Source organism: Microcebus murinus, chromosome 3 (assembly GCF_040939455.1).
Source record: "Microcebus murinus isolate Inina chromosome 3, M.murinus_Inina_mat1.0, whole genome shotgun sequence".
Lineage (NCBI taxonomy): Eukaryota > Metazoa > Chordata > Mammalia > Primates > Cheirogaleidae > Microcebus > Microcebus murinus.
Window position 1 is genome coordinate 61,865,244 of NC_134106.1, and position 17,981 is coordinate 61,883,224.

At 51.9% G+C, this 17,981-nt stretch overlaps 1 protein-coding gene across 8 annotated transcripts; it reads right to left on the bottom strand.

Annotated features, from left to right (window-relative positions):
* Positions 1-2: 2 nt before the first annotated feature.
* Positions 3-17,724, bottom strand: RTKN (rhotekin). 8 transcript variants are annotated; one of them, XM_012788634.3, is made up of 13 exons: positions 15,956-17,253; positions 15,163-15,444; positions 6,476-6,675; positions 4,592-4,653; positions 4,441-4,494; positions 4,223-4,340; positions 3,854-4,063; positions 2,984-3,078; positions 2,767-2,873; positions 2,407-2,535; positions 1,566-1,734; positions 1,315-1,419; positions 3-724 (listed from the first exon to the last, which is right to left on the bottom strand). In XM_012788634.3, the coding sequence occupies exons 2-13, from the start codon at positions 15,232-15,234 to the stop codon at positions 390-392; spliced, it is 1,656 nt and encodes a 551-aa protein (XP_012644088.2). In that variant the 5' UTR covers positions 15,235-15,444; positions 15,956-17,253; the 3' UTR covers positions 3-389. The 8 variants fall into 8 exon arrangements, with proteins under 8 accessions (XP_012644088.2, XP_012644087.2, XP_075857020.1 ...); XM_012788633.3 differs by having other exon boundaries at positions 15,163-15,578; XM_076000905.1 differs by lacking the exons at positions 15,163-15,444; positions 15,956-17,253 and adding an exon at positions 17,283-17,724 and having other exon boundaries at positions 3-911.
* Positions 17,725-17,981: the final 257 nt, after the last annotated feature.

A 17,981-nucleotide genomic window follows, 5' to 3' on the forward strand; every position in this document is an offset into this window, starting at 1 on the left:
TGTCCTCAAGAACCAGGTAAAGCCTGCTGTTAAATAACTTTAATAGTTGATGTGGGAGTCACAAGGGAGGTGCCTTCCCTCCCAGGGCTCTTCAGTGCCATCCTCAAAGTTGGTTAGTGCAGGGAGGTAGGGCATAGTTGGTTCCAGTTTTCTCCCAGGAAGGGTTTAGGGGGTCCCAGCCAGCTTCGGGAATGAGTCCCTCAGTACCATGGCAACCACAACTTAAGAGGGGCTTCTGACCCCCTTCCCCAGCCTATCCCCAGTCCAGCAGAGGAAGAAGAGGCCAAGCTGGTCAACTTGCTACAGACAGTGTCGTATCCAGAGCCCAATTGCACATGGGTTTGTCATTTTCTCTTCTGGCAAGATCCTGTTGCCAGCACCTTTCTTTCTCACACTGGTGACTGGAGCCAAGTGTGGGGTGGGCCTTTGCTGCAGAGGCCTCTGGACCGTGGGGATCGCTGCACAGGGAGAGGGGCAACCGAGCGGGAAGCCCCAGGGGAATGGTCTGGGGGGACAGCATCCAAGGAAAAGGTTCGGGGTCGCCCCCAGGGCAGGGGGTGGGTCCAGGCTGGGGCTGGAGCCACTGATGCAGGCAAGCAGGGGTTAGGCAGGGTAGGCTGGTCTGTAAACATTGCTAGCCAGGGTGGGGGTGCCTCCAGCCTTGCTCCCTCCCGCTGGGCCAGGATGTCTGTCACCGCTGCGATGTCATCCAGGGGCTCAATAGCTGTGGCACCAGGAAGGGGTGGAGGGGAGGGGGCTAGTCAGATCTCGGGCCCTAGACCTACCCATCCCTGACTATCACCTGTCACTGTAATAGGAGGAAAGCAAAGCCCGGATCTCAGCTGAGATTGCATTATCCTGCAGGAGCAGCCCCTCACCTGGGCCCCCTGGGACCACAGGCTCTGATAAAACTGTGGCATATGGGGTTTATAGGGAGGGGAACAGGTGAAGAAGCCAAGAAAGAAGAGAAAAATGAAAGCAGTGCCAGGCAAGTGAGGGGTCAGAGGAAGAGACAGGAATCCGCATGCAGAAAGGGAAACAGAAAAAAAGAAATTAGGAAAGAAATACATGAAATGAGTCTGGCTCTTTGGGGTTTTGTTTGAACTTTGGTGGAGATGATTCTAAGAAAAGTTGGAGAGGAGAAAGGAATACAGCAGAACTGGGGAAGACTTGGTCCCCAGAAATCTGCCTTAGCCCCAAGTGTGCTTTCTCTGATTCGATGACCTGGCTTCCCCTGAACCCGCCCCCACCCCACCCCCCACGCCCCCCCGACTTCCTACCAGGTTCCTAGAGTACACTTTTTGTCTCACTCACCCATCTCATGGTACAAGGACCCCTGCTTGGCCATTGTTTGGGGTGGTTTCCGGGGAGCAGGAGTTTCAATTTTCATGATTTCATCACAGCACTGCTTCCACTGGCCTGGAGGAAGAGCACTGATTGGAAGAGAGGGCCAGGCTGCCCTCTCTCCTGCTACCTTCCCTAGCAATCTTGAAATAAGAGGCCTTGGTAATAATAACAAATCCCAGTCTCTCCCAGAGGCTCATCCCAGTCCCCTTCTCTCTTACTCATGTCAAAGAAAAGCTGCCACAGAGCCTCCATCCAGCTCTGCAGGGCTTCTCGACTCTCTGTCTGAAGGGTGTGCGTCACCTCGTCATCTCCGTACCGGTTACTGACACTTAGGGTGAAAGGCCGTCCTGGGGCCTGGTCCAGTTCCCCGGCCCGGACTCGAGTCTCCTGCAGGAAAAAGAAGAGGTCTGCTTCCACCTCCACCTTGGTCATGGAAGTTGGCAGTGACATCAGGCAGCTCTGATTACCCCTGCCTTAGAAGGAAGAGCCCTCATTTGCCTCCCACTGACCAGAGTGGGAAGGAATGGCAGGAAAGGGCTGGGGATGGGACAGACAGTCCTGAGTCAGAGAAGGAGGAGCAGACTGAGACAAGAAAACAGGGACTAAACAAGGGAGGGAAGACACAAAGGTAGGCAAGAATGCAGAGGCCAAAGATCCCTCAGAACTTCCAAAAAATAGTCAGGAGCCAAGAAAAGGGCTAGGGAGCAAAGATGGGCAATTGGACCTGTGTCAGGAGAAAAAAACAGGAAGTAGTAAAATAGATGCAAATTGGAATTAGAGGGGGGAGGGGAAAGGAAGATGAAAAGCCTAAACTGTTGTTAAAACCTTGAGACTTGGCAGGGGCTGAGGACGTGAGCGGGAGGGATGACCCTTTTCCAGTGATGCTGTGGTGTGGGAGAACACGGTCCAGCATCCCTGGCCCCGAAGTTGGGTATGGTGTTGTCAGGAGCAAAAAGTCAGCTTGCATCTCTCTGAGGCCTGCACCCACCCTCCTGGGACCTGAAGGAGAGGTTTCTGGTCCCAGGTACCTGGTGGCCTCACCACCAAGGGACCCATCACCTTGTTGATGGCAATAGTAAACAGCGGCTCTTCTCCAGTGTCTGCATCCTCAGGTCGCCGGTAACAGAAGAGGTTTGTGCCTTTCAGGACTCCATGCACTCGTGCCCAGTTCTGCGTCTCCCCTGCTTGCTGCATAAATGACTCAATGTTTCCTGGGGGAGTCACACTCCCCAACACCCCTCTTAGCGCCCCCACCAAGAACTTGGTCCCTTTGCCCACCCTCCTGTCCATTCTACCCCTTATCTTGCCATAACCCCCTTCCTCTACCCAGTACTTGAATTTTTAATAGTTCTATTCCTAGGTGATCCAGCTGTCCTCTGCCTTCTCCCTGTTCCCTTTCACTCCTCAGGGCCCCCTCACCTGCACCCTGAGGGTACCACTTGCTGTGGGCTGAGTCATGCAGAGAGGCTGAGCCGCCAGGCGGCAACACACGCTACCATAAAGGGGCAGCCAGGCAGGGTTCTCCTCTGGGGGAGGAGGAAGTGCAGGGTGAGTGTGGGAAATGAGAAGGGAATCATCCCACAGCCCCTCTTGTCACCATCACACATGCGTGTCCCCCACGCACACACATACTCACCATGACTGGCAAGGGTGAGGTCATGTGTGCGGAACCCATCTTGCACTGCTGCCAGGGTGAGAGTGGTGTGAGCCAAGAGGTGGTAACGAGGACCACTAAAGGAGAGACAGGAGGGCCATCAGCTGAGTGGGGGCATGTCAGGCAGCAGGACCTATCAAGGGCTGAGCAGGTCTGCCCCCATTATTCAGGCTGCCCCACAGAAAATCAGCTTGCCTGGCCAACAGGGATCAGGAACAAACATTTACTGAGCTCCTGCTAAGAGCCAGGACCTGTGCTTTATATTTAATGTATGTTATCCCACTGTATTTCCATGGCAGCCCTGTGAGATTGGTGGCATTCTTTTATTTGTTGTTGTTAGTTTTTAGAAGATACTTGATAAAGAGGTAGCATTCTTTAGTTAGATGAGACAACTTGAGGTTTAGGTTAAGAAACTGTCTCATAATTTATAGCTGTTGAGTGGTGAAGCTAGAATTTGAACCCATTTGCACCCATGTCTGTGTCCAAAATCAATATTCTGTTCATTACCCCAGTGGTTCTCAAACTGCTCCTTAGGAGTCCCAGTAGTCCACAAGGTGTCTTTAGGTGCCTAAAGATACCATCACAGGACCCGGGCTACACTGTTCCACATAGGGAGCTGTGTCCTATCGACATAAGATGTATTTGTTGCTGCTAAAAAGTTATGACCCCAGAGCTTAACTCTCCCTGCTTCCTGCTGGTCTTCTGGACTGGCTTGGGGTACAGGCCAGGTACCTCCCAGATGTGTGGCTGCTGCTCATGCATGTCTACACATCCTGGCAGCAGTGCAAGATGGGCTCTGCATGCTCAACACAGTAAGTGGCTTTAGGGCAGTGGGGGAGTGCAAGGTCTTACCCCACAGCTGGGGTGGGGAGCAAGATGGGACTGCTTCCTGAACCCCCAGCACTGTCCAGCGATGCTCGGACACGTCTCCCTGAGGAGCGGCCCAGCGAGCTGCTGAGTTTGGTGGCAAGCCTCTTGGGGGCACCTGCCAGGGCACCCTCTTCTTCCACACAGGCCCCATACAGCTCCAGCCGTAGTTCAAAGTCTGGCCCCACCTCAGTGCTAGTGGAGGAAGGGAGGAGAATTGTCATGGGGAAATCTGAGGAGGCACAGAGGGTGGGGAACGTGGGTGATGCAAGTATAGGCAGCTCCCAGAGAAGCCCAGGTGCCCATCTCCCCTCCCCCCTCTCTTCCTCCCCCTCCCCAGAATGAGGCACTCACAAGAGCACATTGTTCTGAAAGGAGATGTCTGTGAGTGTCCTGTCCACTAGGATCATCTCTGTGTCCTGAATGTGTTCCCCTAGCTGCAGAAGTAGGAACACAGCCCAGCGGTGCAAATCTGGGGACAAAGAGAACAAAACTGATAAAAACATGCCCCACAAGAGTGTCCTACCTCAAACTCACTCCCCTGAATTTATCCCAGGGTGTGTGGAACTCACCACCTTTGTTCTTGAAATATTCTGTGTCCTTCCACATGAGTGGAATCCGGAGGTCTAAGGAGCAGAGGGGTAGGAATAGATGTTAAGATGAGGCAGGAGGTCGTGTGGTGGGGCCAGGGGTGCCAGCAGCTGGGGTAGCTGTGCTTCTTACCGGAGATGCAGACCCGACCGCGGCTGGGGGAGCGCTCAGCAGGCGAGCTGCTGTCAGAAGGCCTGTGGATAAGGCACAGTGTCCTGGCCTAGCCTCTAGATACTACTCACCTATGCTCTGGTTCCCAAGGGCTCTAGGATCCCCCTGGTCCCAGGGTCTCAGCCCTTAGGTCCCCAGACAGGCTGACAGGGCAGGGCCGAGGGACTGTGAGCAAGAGTTCTCAATTGCACCCAGCAATTTGCCAGGCTTGGGACACTGGGGACACTTGAGCCACATTAGCTCACATACACAATATGCAAGGGCTTCTCCCCTCCAAGCACCCTCCCTGACCACTTCTCCAGACCCCTGCCAGAGACAAGAGGGACTTCAGGACAGGTGCCCACAGAAAGCCTTTCACAGGCTCTCCTCCATTAAACCCCAGGCTCAGAGGGGTTTGCAAGCTTTTCTTTTTAATAGAGAGGCTGCTGATTTCCACTGTCTCATCACTTTTTTGATGTAAGAGGGTACCAGGTCAGTCAGAAAATAATTTGGCCTGTGTTTTTATGAAAGAAGAAAACACGAGCAGGGAACGTTTGTGTTCTGCTTCCCACCGACCCTCTCCTTTCTCCCAGCTTTGATCTCTCCTTTTCCCTCCTGGCCAGATGTGCTGCACCCTCCCAGTGCCCCAAGTTCCGCAGCCCCCAACTGAAGGGCCCCAGACACCCAGCCTTCCTCACCTCTCGGCCCATCATCAGGACTCTCACCAAGTGCGTGTCCTTCTCCCAAAGTAACAGTTTACCTGTACTTATTCACAATACCACTAATGTAATTGCCAACTTAGTAGGGCCTTAAGCTAAATGATGTGGCACTAATGGCAATGTGTTTAGCTGCCAGGGACTTGGAGTATACTTCAAATCACATTGTGGGGATATGTGGGGACTGAGGCCAGGCAGAGCCTATCAATGGCCACCTCTCAGGAGGCAGCACCCTCACAGGAGAGGCTGTCCCCCTTGCCTGCTTGTCCTTCCTCTAGCTGCATGGGATAGCTGTAGAGTGGGTTTCCTGCCTTCTCTTGGTGGCCTCATGGGTGAGCTCCTGGAAGTCTCACCTTGTGTCAGCCTTCATGGCTGGGATGGGCACCATGCCAGTGAAGGGCCAGGACCATCTCCCCATGCAGCTGCAATGGGGCAAGCAGGCCACTGCCAGAAGCCAATTCTCCAAGTGACCAATTGCCAAAAATGGCCAGTCCTCGGAATGATCTGTTTGCCAAATTCTCCAACATTTTAGTTTTACCACGGCATCACATCAACTGTAGGTGAGATTTCACTGTAGATATGTCCAATAAACAGCCTAATGTTAGTACAGCTTGTGTTTTACATCCAGAAGCTGAGCCCTTTTAGAATGCATGACCTAATCCATATGAATAGGTAGGCTTTCCTCTAAGTGTTTTTTTAATTATTTCCTTTCCCAATCCCTGCCTTTCATGGTGAACTCTGGGTATTACAAACTATTGTCAGTTTGTGGTAAATTCACATGTAACAAATTGGTCATTTAGTGAACTGTTCTTGAGAAAATTAGTTTTCTAAAAGTTAGACAGCCAGACTCACTGGATCACAGGCAGGGCCTAGCAAATTAGTGTTTTTACATTACCTACTCCCCTTCAGGCCACCAGCCTTTCACTAGACACACGGGCTTTCCTGAGTCCAGCCCTAGCTACTCACTAGTGCACCTCTGAGCAACACACCAAAGTGGTAAAACACCAAGGTCTCCTCCAGGCCCCTGACACGGCTTCTTGGGGAGGTCATCTTCAGTGTGGTCCACATTCCATATATGCACACATACCACCACCACCACCACCCACAGGGCCTCCTGCCCTCATTGAGTCTTTGCCTTCCCCTTGCTCACCGCCGGCCTGTCTTCTCCAGCACCTGCGCCTCCTTGCGCCGCTGCAGCTCACCCATGTAGCTGAGGATGCGGCTGTTGCACACAAGCAGGCTCTTGGTGGCTTCCAGAGCCTGCTCTCGCTGGGAGCAGGCTGCCAGCAGCTTACAGGCCCCTTCCCTCATCCGGATCTCATGGTCTAGCTTCCTCTGCAACTCTGTGTCCTAGCCAGGATCAGGGAAAGGGTAAAGAGGAAATGTCAGACAGAGGACAGGCTGAAGCACCCCCAGACTCCAGTTGGGCTATGGCCTAGGAGAAACAGACAAAAAACTAGTGCTTGAGGCAATTCAAGAATAAGCCCAGGGTATCAACCTCAGCTGCCCAAGAATAACCAGAGAAACTGTGTAACTGAGCGCCGAGGGCATGCCTGTATTCCCAGCTGCTTGGGAGGCAGAGATGGGAGAACCTCTTGAGCCCAGGAGTTCAAGTCCAGCCTGGACAACGTAAGAAGACCCCATCTCTAGAAACAAAAACAAAAAATACAGATATCCATATGCATTTGATGGTTGGGTGTTTAAATTCCGTCAGCCTCTTTTGAGCACAATTTGGAAAAATCTATGAAAACTACAAAGTCACATATCCTTTGATCCAGCTATCCAATATCTAGGAGTTTATGCTATACATATAGTTACACATATAACTGGGCAAAGCTACATGTACAAAAATATTCATCACAGCATTGTTTTAAACATTACAATTAAAAGTACTTCAATAGTACACTAAATAAGTTTCAGCATGTCTATACCATGTAATATTATAGACATTAAAGAATGAGGTACACATGTGTGCAGATATGAAACAATCTCCAAAATAAACAATGTGAGAAAAGGACAGTATTTTACATGTTACCGTTTGTGCATGATATATACACATGTGTGTATATACAGGTATTAGGTTGGTACAAAAGTAATTGCGGTTTTAACATTGTTGAAATTTGCTGTTTGATATTGGAATACATTCTTTTTTTTTGAGACAGAGTCTTACTCTGTTGCCCAGGCTAGGGTGCCGTAGTGTCAGCCTAGCTCACAGCAACCTCAAACTCCTGGGCTCAGGAGATCCTCCTGCCTCAGCCTCCCCAGTAGCTGGGACTAGAGGCATGTGCCACCATGCCCAGCTAATTTTTTCTATATAATTTAATTGGCCAATTAATTTCTTTCTATTTTTAGTAGAGACAGGGTCTTGCTCTTCCTTAGGCTGGTTTCAAACTCCTGACCTTGAGCAACCCTCCTGCCTCGGCCTCCCAGAGTGCTAGGATTACAGGGGTGAGCCACCATGCCCAGCCCGGAATACATTCTTAAATAAATCTGGTTATGCTATATATCATTTTAATGTGCATTTATTGCTTTATGATTTTTTGCTAATAAGTTATTACTTGCTGTTTATTTTATATTTATTTTAGACTATGGAAATGATGTTAGACAAAAAGCAAATTCGAGCAATTTTCTTATTTGAGTTCAAAATGGGTCATAAAGCAGCAGAGACAACTCGCAACATCAGCAACACATTGGGCCCAGGAACTGCTAACAAACATACAGTACAGTGGTGGTTCAAGAAGTTTTGCAAAGGAGACGAGAGCCTTGAAGATGAAGAGCACAGTGGCCGGCCATCAGACAACAACCAATTGAGAGCAGTCATCAAAGCTGATCCTCTGACAATTACACGAGAAGCTGCCGAAGAACTTTAACATCAACCATTCTATAGTCATTCAGTATTTGAAACAAATTGGAAAGGTAAAAAGCTCGATAAGTGGGTGCCTCATGAGCTGACTGAAAATCAAAAACATCGTCATTTTGAAGTGTCATCTTCTCTTATTATACATAACACCAACGAACCATTTCTTGATCGGATTATGATAAGCCACAAAAAGTGAACTTTATCTGACAACTGGCAATGACCAGCTCAGTGGTTTGACCAAGACGAAGCTCCAAAGCATTTCCCAAAGCCAAACTTGCACCAAAAAAAGGCCATGGTGACTGTTTGGTGGTCTGCTGCTGCTCTAATCCACTCCAGCTTTCTGAGTCTCGGTGAAACCATTACATCTGAGAAGTATGCTCAGCAAATCAATGGGATGCACTGAAAACTGCAATGCCTGTAGCCAGCATTGGTCAACAGAAAGGACCCAATTCTTCTACAAGACAATGCCCAACCACACATCGCATAACCAGCACTTCCAAAGTTGAATGAATTGAGCTACCAAGTTTTGCCTCATCCAGCATATTCACCTGACCTCTTGCCAACTGACTACCACTTCTTCAAGCATCTCAACAACCTTTTGCAGGGAAATGCTTCCACAACCAGCAGGATGCAGAAAATGCTTTCCAAGAGTTCATGGAGGCTGGGCATGGTGGCTCACGCCTGTAATCCTAGCACTCTGGGAGGCCGAGGCAGGAGGATCACTCAAGGCCAGGAGTTTGAGACCAGCCTGAGCAAGAGTGAGACCCTGTCTCTACTATAAATGAAAGAAATTAATTGGCCAACTAATATATATAAAAAAAATTAGCCAGGCATGGTGGCACATGCCTGTAGTCCCAGCTACTCAGGAGGCTGAGGCAGGAGGATCATTTGAGCCCAGGAGTTGGAGGTTGCTATGAGCTAGGCTGATGCCATGGCACTCTAGCCTGGGAAACAGAGTGAGACTCTGTCTCAAAAAAAAAAAAGAAAAGAAAAAAGAAATAAAAGAATTCATGGAATCTCGAAGCACGGATTTTTATGCCACAAGAATAAACAAACTTATTTCTCATTGGCAAAAAGTGTTGGTTGTAATGGTTACTACTTAGATTAATAAAGATGTGTTTGAGCCTAGTTATGATGATTTAAAATTCATGGTTGGGAAACCACAATTACTTTTGCACCAACCTACTACACACCCATACACACATATACATAAGTTTATGCATAAAATATTAGTGGTTGTGGACCTGGGAGCCAGGAATGGAAAATAGATTTATGATACTTTATATATACCAGTCTATACTATTGGAAGTTATATTACCTTTAAAAAATATGAGATCTTTGGAGTTAAAAATTACCAGGCCCCACCTAAGACTTGCAGAATAAGAATTGGAATACTCCTCAAGTGATTCTGAGGTACAGCTAGGGCTGAGAACCACCAACTAAATGGAAGGGAAATCCAGGGTTATCCCCCAGATTCAAGTGATAGGGGGACTTCTAGTTGGCAAGGGATCAGTAGAGAAGGAGCATACCACCCACAGAGTTCACCCGTGCTGCACAGAACAACCCCTATACATCCCAAATTAGGAGATCGACCGCCTCCTGGCTCTCTGAGCTTGGGAGGTGAGGTCAGAGGCAAGGAATGGGGATGGGAAGATAGGTGGTCCAGGAGTGAGGGGCTGGGCAGGCTGGGCATAAGGACCAGATGGCAAGCACTGTGAAAGGCACCAGGATTCTCAGGAACATTCACTCAGGAAGGAGCCATGATGCTTAAAAAGCACTAAGCAATTTATTCAACCTTCTGAAGCCTTGGTTTCCTCATCTGTAAAATCAGAATGTTAATAGTCCCCATATCCTAGGGTCATGAGGATTCAGTGAGACAGGGATGTAAAGCACTTAGCACAGCCCTAGCACATGGTATACAGGAATGCTGAGGATGCTTATTTACTGATGCTACTCTGGCAGCAGCAGTATTCACCCAGTCAACACTGGAGCATCCCTGTGCCATCTAAGGCTCTACATTTAAAATCCAGCTAGGAGGTGAGAGATGCAGACATTAATGGCTGCTCCGTAAGTGCCATGTCATGGCATAATCATGCTCACAGGAAAATATCCCGTTTGCTTCTGGCTGAGGTGATCAGGGAAAGCTTCAGAGAGGAGAAGGAAGACTACTTGATCGGTTCAGGATCAAGTGGATCCTCCCACTTAGAGGAGGGGAATGAATGACCACCCCAAATCTGTCTTTTTCCTCTCACCAGCTCGCCTCCACACCCCATGCCCTTGTTTTCTGTCCCTGGTAGCTCCAGCCTTCAAGTCTCTAAGACCTGAACACCCCAAATTCCCTCTTCCAAAAACCTTACCTGCCTACAGATTTTTCCTTCACTATCTATTTCCTTAGCCACTGTGGGAGGTCAGATTTTGTATCACTATTCACCCCAGCACCATCCGCCTGTTTCCCTTTTGAAATAGGCCAACCCATTCCCAAAGCCCCCTTCACCAGGAAGCCCTCCCAGACAACGTATCTCCTCCTAACCTAGTTTTGTCTGTCTGCACCAGGGTCCTAGCTCTGCTAAGCTTCGCTACTTGCCAACCTCCACCCTAGTCTGCACCCAGCTTCCACCGCAAACATCCCAAATAGGTGAGAGCTGGGGAGAAGGGGCACACAGAGGCATCCTCAAGCACGTTCCTGGCTAGCCGCGTCGTCCCAGTCCCAGCACTCACGGATCCTTCCCTAGCCCTGTCCATTGCGCATGTAGCGGCGAGGCAGGGCAGCGCCCGGGATCCGCGGCGCCGCACCACCCGGCAGAGGCAGAGCCCGCAGGGCCGCGGCGCCAGGGTAACCGCACCGCCTCCACACGCAGCACTCAGGGCGCTGGTGACATCAGCTCCCAATTGCCGCGAGAGCAACGAAGGGGCGCAGGGGCACGGGAGGTCCCTCCAAGCGCCTGGCCAGGTGGTGCAACTACTGCAGCCACTGAGACCCCTTCCAGGCAGGAAAGGACCTCCGGAAGGAATCTCTGGGAGGGCCCGCATCGCCCTGGAAAGGGCTCCGCAAGTCGCGCAGGGTTCCAGCTCCAGGAGGCCCCTCCCACGTAGCATTTGCCCTCCAAGGTGACCCTATGCCTGAAGTTTGGGGGAGGAGGAGTAGGATAGCATATAAATTGGGAAAACTGGGGCCCTAGAGAGGTCGCTAGGCTCAGCCTGGACGAGTGGGACCCGGGGCCCACACACCTCCCCCTCCGGCCCCAAATCCACTTTCCCACGGCCCAAGCCCGAAAGCGCCCTAGAAAACCGGCTCCCACCCTTTCCTGCACAGGATCTCAGAAATCCTGGCTTAGGTTCCAGATCCTAGTGCTTTGCCCCATCTCCCCACCGCAGGGATAATTCCTTGTTGCCCCCTCCGCACACACAAACACTCTTTCCGCAAGCAGGAAGTATTACACCCCCTTCCCCCCCACACACACATATACACACACACATTCTCCTGGGAAAGAGCCCAGATTTGGGTGTCAGCGGGACCTGGGTCAGATCCCAAAGGACTGAAGGAGGCTGAGTCATGGGCAGAAGCCCCAGCACACATTAGGCCCTCTGTGGACATCCCTACCCACCCCTCCTGTTCTGTCCCTGACTTCCTCTTTGCTTCTCATCACCTTCTGTTCCCTTCAGAATCTCCACCAGGGCTAAGTTCAAATGCTGGTTTAGGGATTTGACAAGCTGTGAGAATTTAACCTCTGGAGCCTCAGTTTGTAAACTGGGAAGTATTCCACCTCCTTCATCATAGCATTGTTTGAGGATTAAATGGGAAAGTCTAATCTCCATTTAGGCCTAGCACATATTTAATAATTTGGGGGTCTAGCTCAGTCACCCGGGGTAGAGTACAGTAGCATTATCATACCTCACTGTGAACTCATATTCTTGGGCTCAAGTGGTCCTTCTGCCTCAGCCTCCTGAGTAGCTGGGACTACCATACGAAGCTAATTTTTCTATTTTTGTAGAGACTGGGTCTTGCTCTTGCTCGGTCTGATCTTGAACTCCTGGCCTTAAGCAATCCTCCTGCCTTGGCCTCCCAGAGTGCTAGGATTATAGGTGTGAGCCACCGTGCCTGGCCACATATTTAAAAACAAGTTTTCTCTCACTCTCACCTCCTCTTTACTTACAGCTTATGTTGCCTCCTCCTAAAAGTCTTCTTGGATTTACTCATCCATGACTACCTCTCTTGTTAATCACTGAAACATCAATGGGTCTCTCTTTTGAGAACCTGCTGAACTTGGTAGAGAAAGAACACAGTACCCTCAGCCATGGCTGAAGAAGAGGTGACTAATGTTAAAACTAATCCCTCCTCTGCCCCAGAACTTCTACGGGCCACCCACAAGAAAAAATGACATTGGTTTGGAGGAGAGCAGGTTGCAGAATTTAAACATTTACATACCTAGACCAACTCTCTCCAATAAAACTTGTGATGAAGCCAGGCAAAGTGGCTCACACCTGTAATCCTAGCACTCTGGGATGCCGAGGCGGGCGGATTGCTCAAGGTCAGGAGTTTGAAACCAGCCTGAGCAAGAGTCTCTCCTAAAAATAGAAATAAATTAATTGGCCAACTAAAACTATATAGAAAACATTAGCCAGGCATGGTGGCACATGCCTGTAGTCCCAGCTACTTGGGAGGCTGAGGCAGAAGGATTGGTTGAGCCCAGAAGTTGGAGATTGCTGTGAGCTAGGCTGATGCCCTGGCACTCTAGCCTGGGCAACAGAGTGAGACTCTGTCTCAAAAAACAAACAAACAAACAAACAAACAAACTTGTGATGATGGAAAATGTTCACTAGCCATCTAGCACTTGAAATGTGGCTGAAGCAACTAAGGAACTAAATGTTTTATTTTAATTAACTAAAATTACGATTTAAACAGCCATACATAACTATTAACATGGACAGTGCAGAGGACTATGAATGGAAAAATAGGTTTTATCTCATGTGCCAACACAGGACAATTGGGTAGTATCAGGGTCCCAACAGGTCCATTGATTGAATACCTTTCTCCAAATTAGAAAATGGTGACCCTCTCCAGGTAAACAAATTAGATAAAGGTGCCCCCTCCTGATGCAGATGAAACCAGACCAGAACTCTTGCCTTTGGCTGGTGGCTGTATGAAAATCACAGCCTGCAAAATTTATGCCAAGACTGTGCTGAGAAAGATTCTGAGGCCACATCTGGGCTCCTTGGTAAAGAGTGTCATACAATTGACTAGTAATGTCTACTAAGATCCAGGGAGTGGGGGCGGAGCTTGAGGGGGCAGCACATGTGCAATAAACTGCCATTCCTGACCTAGACTCTTTAGTTCTGCCTCCCACCTCTCTCAAAAGGAATCCCCTGCCAGCCGGGCGATGTGGCTCACGCCTGTAATCCTAGCTCTTGGGAGGCCGAGGCGGGCGGATTGCTCAAGGTCAGGAGTTCAAAACCAGCCTGAGCAAGAGCAAGACCCCGTCTCTACTATAAAAAATAGAAAGAAATCAATTGGCCAACTGATATATATATAAAAAATTAGCCGGGCATGGTGGCACATGCCTGTAGTCCCAGCTACCAGGGAGGCTGAGGCAGAAGGATCGCTCGAGCCCAGGAGTTTGAGGTTGCTGTGAGCTAGGCTGATGCCACGGCACTCACTCTAGCCTGGGCAACAAAGCGAGACTCTGTCTCAAAAAAAAAAAAAAAAAAAAAAAAAAAGGAATCCCCTGCCTGGTCCAGGCAGTCACTTCTACAACTTCCTCCATCTTCCCTATCTCAATAAACGGCCACTCCACCCAGTTGCTTAGTCACACACCTGGGAATCATCCTAGAGTTGTCTTTGCCTTACCCCTCACATCCAATCCATCAGCAAGCCCTGTCAGATCTACCCCTATCATTTGAAATCCATGAGCTTCTCCCTGTCTCTACCATGAGCACTTTAATCCACACCACCCGGTTCACTCCTCTATGACTGTGACAACACTCACCTGGTAGTCTTCTGCTCCCTCTCTTGTCAACCCATCCTCCACTCCCCACTCAGCATATTCTCCACAGAAGTCATTTAAAAACATCAGATGAGTCATTCCTCTGCTTAAAACCATTCCATGGCCCAATATCACACTTAATGTAAAATCGGAGCACCTCATCATGGCCTTCAAGGCCCTGAATGATCTGGCCCTTGCCCATCAGCCCCACCCCACTACCACATTCCAGCCACACTGGCTCTCTTGCTTTCCCACAAATATGTCACCCTCATCCCCATCTAAGGGCCTTTGCCTGTGCTATGCCCTCTGTCTGGGAAGCCCTTCCTCCAACCTCCACATATCTTCAGATCCTTCTGGTATGAGCTCAAGGAGCTCCTCACAGAGGCCCTCCTTGAGCTCCACATATAATCCCCACTTCCATCATAATTGTACCATGTGATCTTATTTATGTGTTTGCATGTTTATTGTCTGTTCTCCCACTGCAATGGACCTTTCCTGACTTGTTCACTGAGGTATCCCATGGTCTAGAAAGGAGTTTAGTATATAGAACCTGTTCAGTAAATGTGTTTAAGAATAAAGACTAAACAGCTCCCTGCCATCTCTAGGGCCAGCAGAACACTTGCTCCTAGCCTGAAGTCTCCTTTCCCTTCTGTAGTGAGGCTATATCCTTCTTGCAAACCTCTCTCCCATTGAACTCCTCTCTTCCTCCCATACCTAAAAGGAGCCCTTGTCCCCAAAACAGATATCCACACCCACACACAGAACATCTAGAAATAGGTGTGAAGGCCCTGCTGCCAACATAAATTTTTGATCAGCAGAACCGAGCCTGGGTCCACACACAGCACCCAATGCAGGGCATACAGAACACCTGTCCCTCTCCCCACTTTAAGCAGGCCCAACTCTCCCCACCCTCTGCCCCAGCAGGGATGGGCAGGGCAGAGATAGGGACTGGGATGCAAGCAGCGGAGGTATGTACTCCAGGGGCGGGGGCATTACCTCCAGGCTGAGTGCCATCTGCCGAATGTACAGCATATTCAGGTCCTCCAGGATGTGCAATCTGTCCTGCATCTCTGTGCCCCCCAGTGCCCCTTCCCTTGTAGACCCCTCCAGAGGGGGGCAGGTAGGCACCACGCTGTCCCACAATTCCTCCTCCCACTGTTCCCTCAGTCTTGAAAGAGGTGACCAGCTCTTGGGCAGAGGCTGCCCTGTCCCTGTGCACTCGTTAGACCCCTCTGGCTGCTGTGACAAAATTTCCTCTCCTACTGCTGTTCCAAGGCCCTGTTGGGAGCCAGGCAAGGGAGGAAAGGAAAGTAAGGTGAAGATGAGTGGGGTCCCAGGAGGTAAGGCCAGCTGCAGAGGGGGCTCTGGGCACAGAGTGTCCAGTCTTGCTTTGGTGGCAGCTGTTCTCCCAGCTGTGGAAGAAAAAGGCCCTTTCATTCCGACTCTGGCCCCTCCCTAGCCCCCGCCCACATCCCTGGCCTGGTGGACAGAGAATCTGTATGCGGAGAGGGCAGTGAGGGGCAGGCACAGCTGGAAGGGGGCAGGGAAAGGACGCCTCATGCAGGCTCTACAGAGTCATGGGGTTTGTCAAGAGGTTGAAGCTTTCCGAAAGGGGTTCAGGCTTAGTACGAGAAAGTTAGAAAGAAGAGCGGACGGAGGCGAGGACTTGGGAGAGTGAGCCCAAGGAGTGGGACAAAGGGGTGAGTCGGTAATGCAGCCCAGCCCCCAGGGCCACCACTTCCAACTTGGGGCCCCCATCCAGCCCGCTCCACCCTGGGCTCACAATTACCTCGCTTTTCCAGCAGAAGGGAGGATAGGGAGGGAGGAAGGCAGGGGTGTGCCTGTCTGCTGCTGCCCCCGCTCCCCTCTGCAGGCCCCTTCCCTTCCAGACAGGAAACCAGCCCCGATTCCCAGCCAGCTGCAGCTTTGCCCCCCTCCACCCTAGGCCCACGGAGTCACACTCCGCTCGGCGGCCAGCCGGGCCCTGCGGCTCCGCCCCGGCTCCTCAGCGCTGGCCACCGAAGGCCGGGCTGATCGCAGGGGCGGCGCCAGCTCACAAGTCCCTCCTCTGTCCCCGGCCTTGCCCCTCATTCCCCCATGCTGGCCCGATGCGGGTTCCTCAGGGCAAGTAGTTTAGGGGCAGGTCCCCAGCAAAGGTCCTCTCCCCCAAGCCCACTAGCTTCTGAGTCAGAGAAGGCCAGGGACACTGGGACAAGGGTGTGAAAGGGCCTTTGTTCTGGGCAGGCTGGAGCGAAAGGGCAGAAGCCAGGCCTGGAATCCCAGCCCGAGGGAGAGGGGGCGGGAGGAAGGCCCACCTTACTTAACCCTTTCCAGGCCTGGGAGGGAAGGCGAGCTGGGAATTGAGCTTCGCTTGGGCAAGCGTGAGGCTGACATTGGGACAGAGAGAGAGAGTCTCTGCGGTGGCTACTCGCCCTTTCAGCTCGGCCACATAGCTTCAGCCCCACTGGAGCCTCTTTAGGTAGTTGCGGGTAGGGCTCAGACGCGGCAACGTGTGGACCCACGCACCGGGAGGAAACTCTCAGCCTAGAGGCCGGACTCCTCTTAGGCCCCAGGAAAGAAGGCGGAGAGTTTGGGTGTGATCCACACCCAAACTCCGAAGAGTTAAAAGCGAACTCCCCACTCCCCTAGCCCTTCAGGGACACAGAGGAGCTGTTGAAAGGAGCTTCGCAGAACCGGCCTAGAAGTGCAGACTGACGACAGAGGCTGGCCCAGACGGTGGGGACAGGTTGCGGGGTGGGGCTGGCGGTCCCACCGGTGCTGCCCGCCTAGCTGCCCACTGCCCTTGGCCCAAGGACGCCCAGAAGAGGCTGGGGTCCAGGCACATTTTGGGAATCAAGCCTGGGGCTCCTCAAATTGAGGCCAACCCGGAGTTTTTCTAGGCAGAGGCAAATCATCCCAACCAAGCCAGGGAATGTTCAGGGCAGCACAGATCCGATCAACGTGCAGACGGTCCGCACCTTACTTTTTAAGTCAACAATTCGGGCGGGTTTGTACTCAGATCGCCGAGTCCCCGCCCCTTGGCGTGAGCGCGGCCAGGGCTGCCGGACAGAGCCGGGGAGGGGAAGGAGGGGAAGGCAGGGGCGCGGGTCTCTCACCTCTGGCTGGTCGCTGAAGAGGCTGAGTCGGAAGCGGCCGCGTTTGAACTCCATCTCCAGGGCGGAACCCCTGGCCACGGTTACCCGGCTCCGGTGGTTTCGGGAGAACATGCTGGCGGCTCCGCGCGGCTGCTCACCCTGCCGGCTGTTGTGTGCTTCTGTCCCTCGACGCCCACCAGCCAGTCGGGTCGGGAATCTCCCGCTGCCTGGTTCCCAAACCCCGCCCCCGGAGACGACACCTGGGCCGGGCAGGGCGCGGCACCCTCCTCTTCCACCCCCGCCAAAGGCCCAGCCCGTCCGGCCAGTCCCGGGGCGCCAAGCAAACCTGGCCCGACAGCCCCAGAGCCGGGGCACGCTCCACCTCGCGAGCACTGCGGGGGCGCGTCCTCCCTTCCCGGCCCGGGCGCGAGCGCCTCACCTGGGCGTGGGGCGGGCCCCGAGAAGCCCCGCCCCACCGACCGCCCCCACCTGGCAAACCGATTCCCGAGGCACGGAAAACCCCGTGGCTACAGGACTCGCAGCGTGGCACACTCCGGCTCTAGCCGGGCCCTGCGTCTGGGATTGTGCCCAACCTCACCCCCAGGCAGCCTCTGAAGCGACGATTTCCACTTCCTACAGTCCCAAATGTCCCTTTTTCGTGTCCCTTCCCCCTTAGGTTCCCTTCCGCGCTATCCACCCATCCCCAGAGGACACAGTTCT

Excerpts from the sequence above, each read along its gene's own strand:
- RTKN (XM_012788629.3), bottom strand. The coding sequence starts at position 15,603 with ATGAAAGGGCCTTTTTCTTCCACAGCTGGGAGAACAGCTGCCACCAAA. Across the intron at positions 4,064-4,222 it reads TTTCAGAACAATGTGCTCTT|CACTGAGGTGGGGCCAGACT; the intron begins GTGAGTGCCTCA and ends TTCCTCCACTAG. Across the intron at positions 725-1,314 it reads GTCCTTGTACCATGAGATGG|CTATTGAGCCCCTGGATGAC; the intron begins GTGAGTGAGACA and ends CTGGTGCCACAG.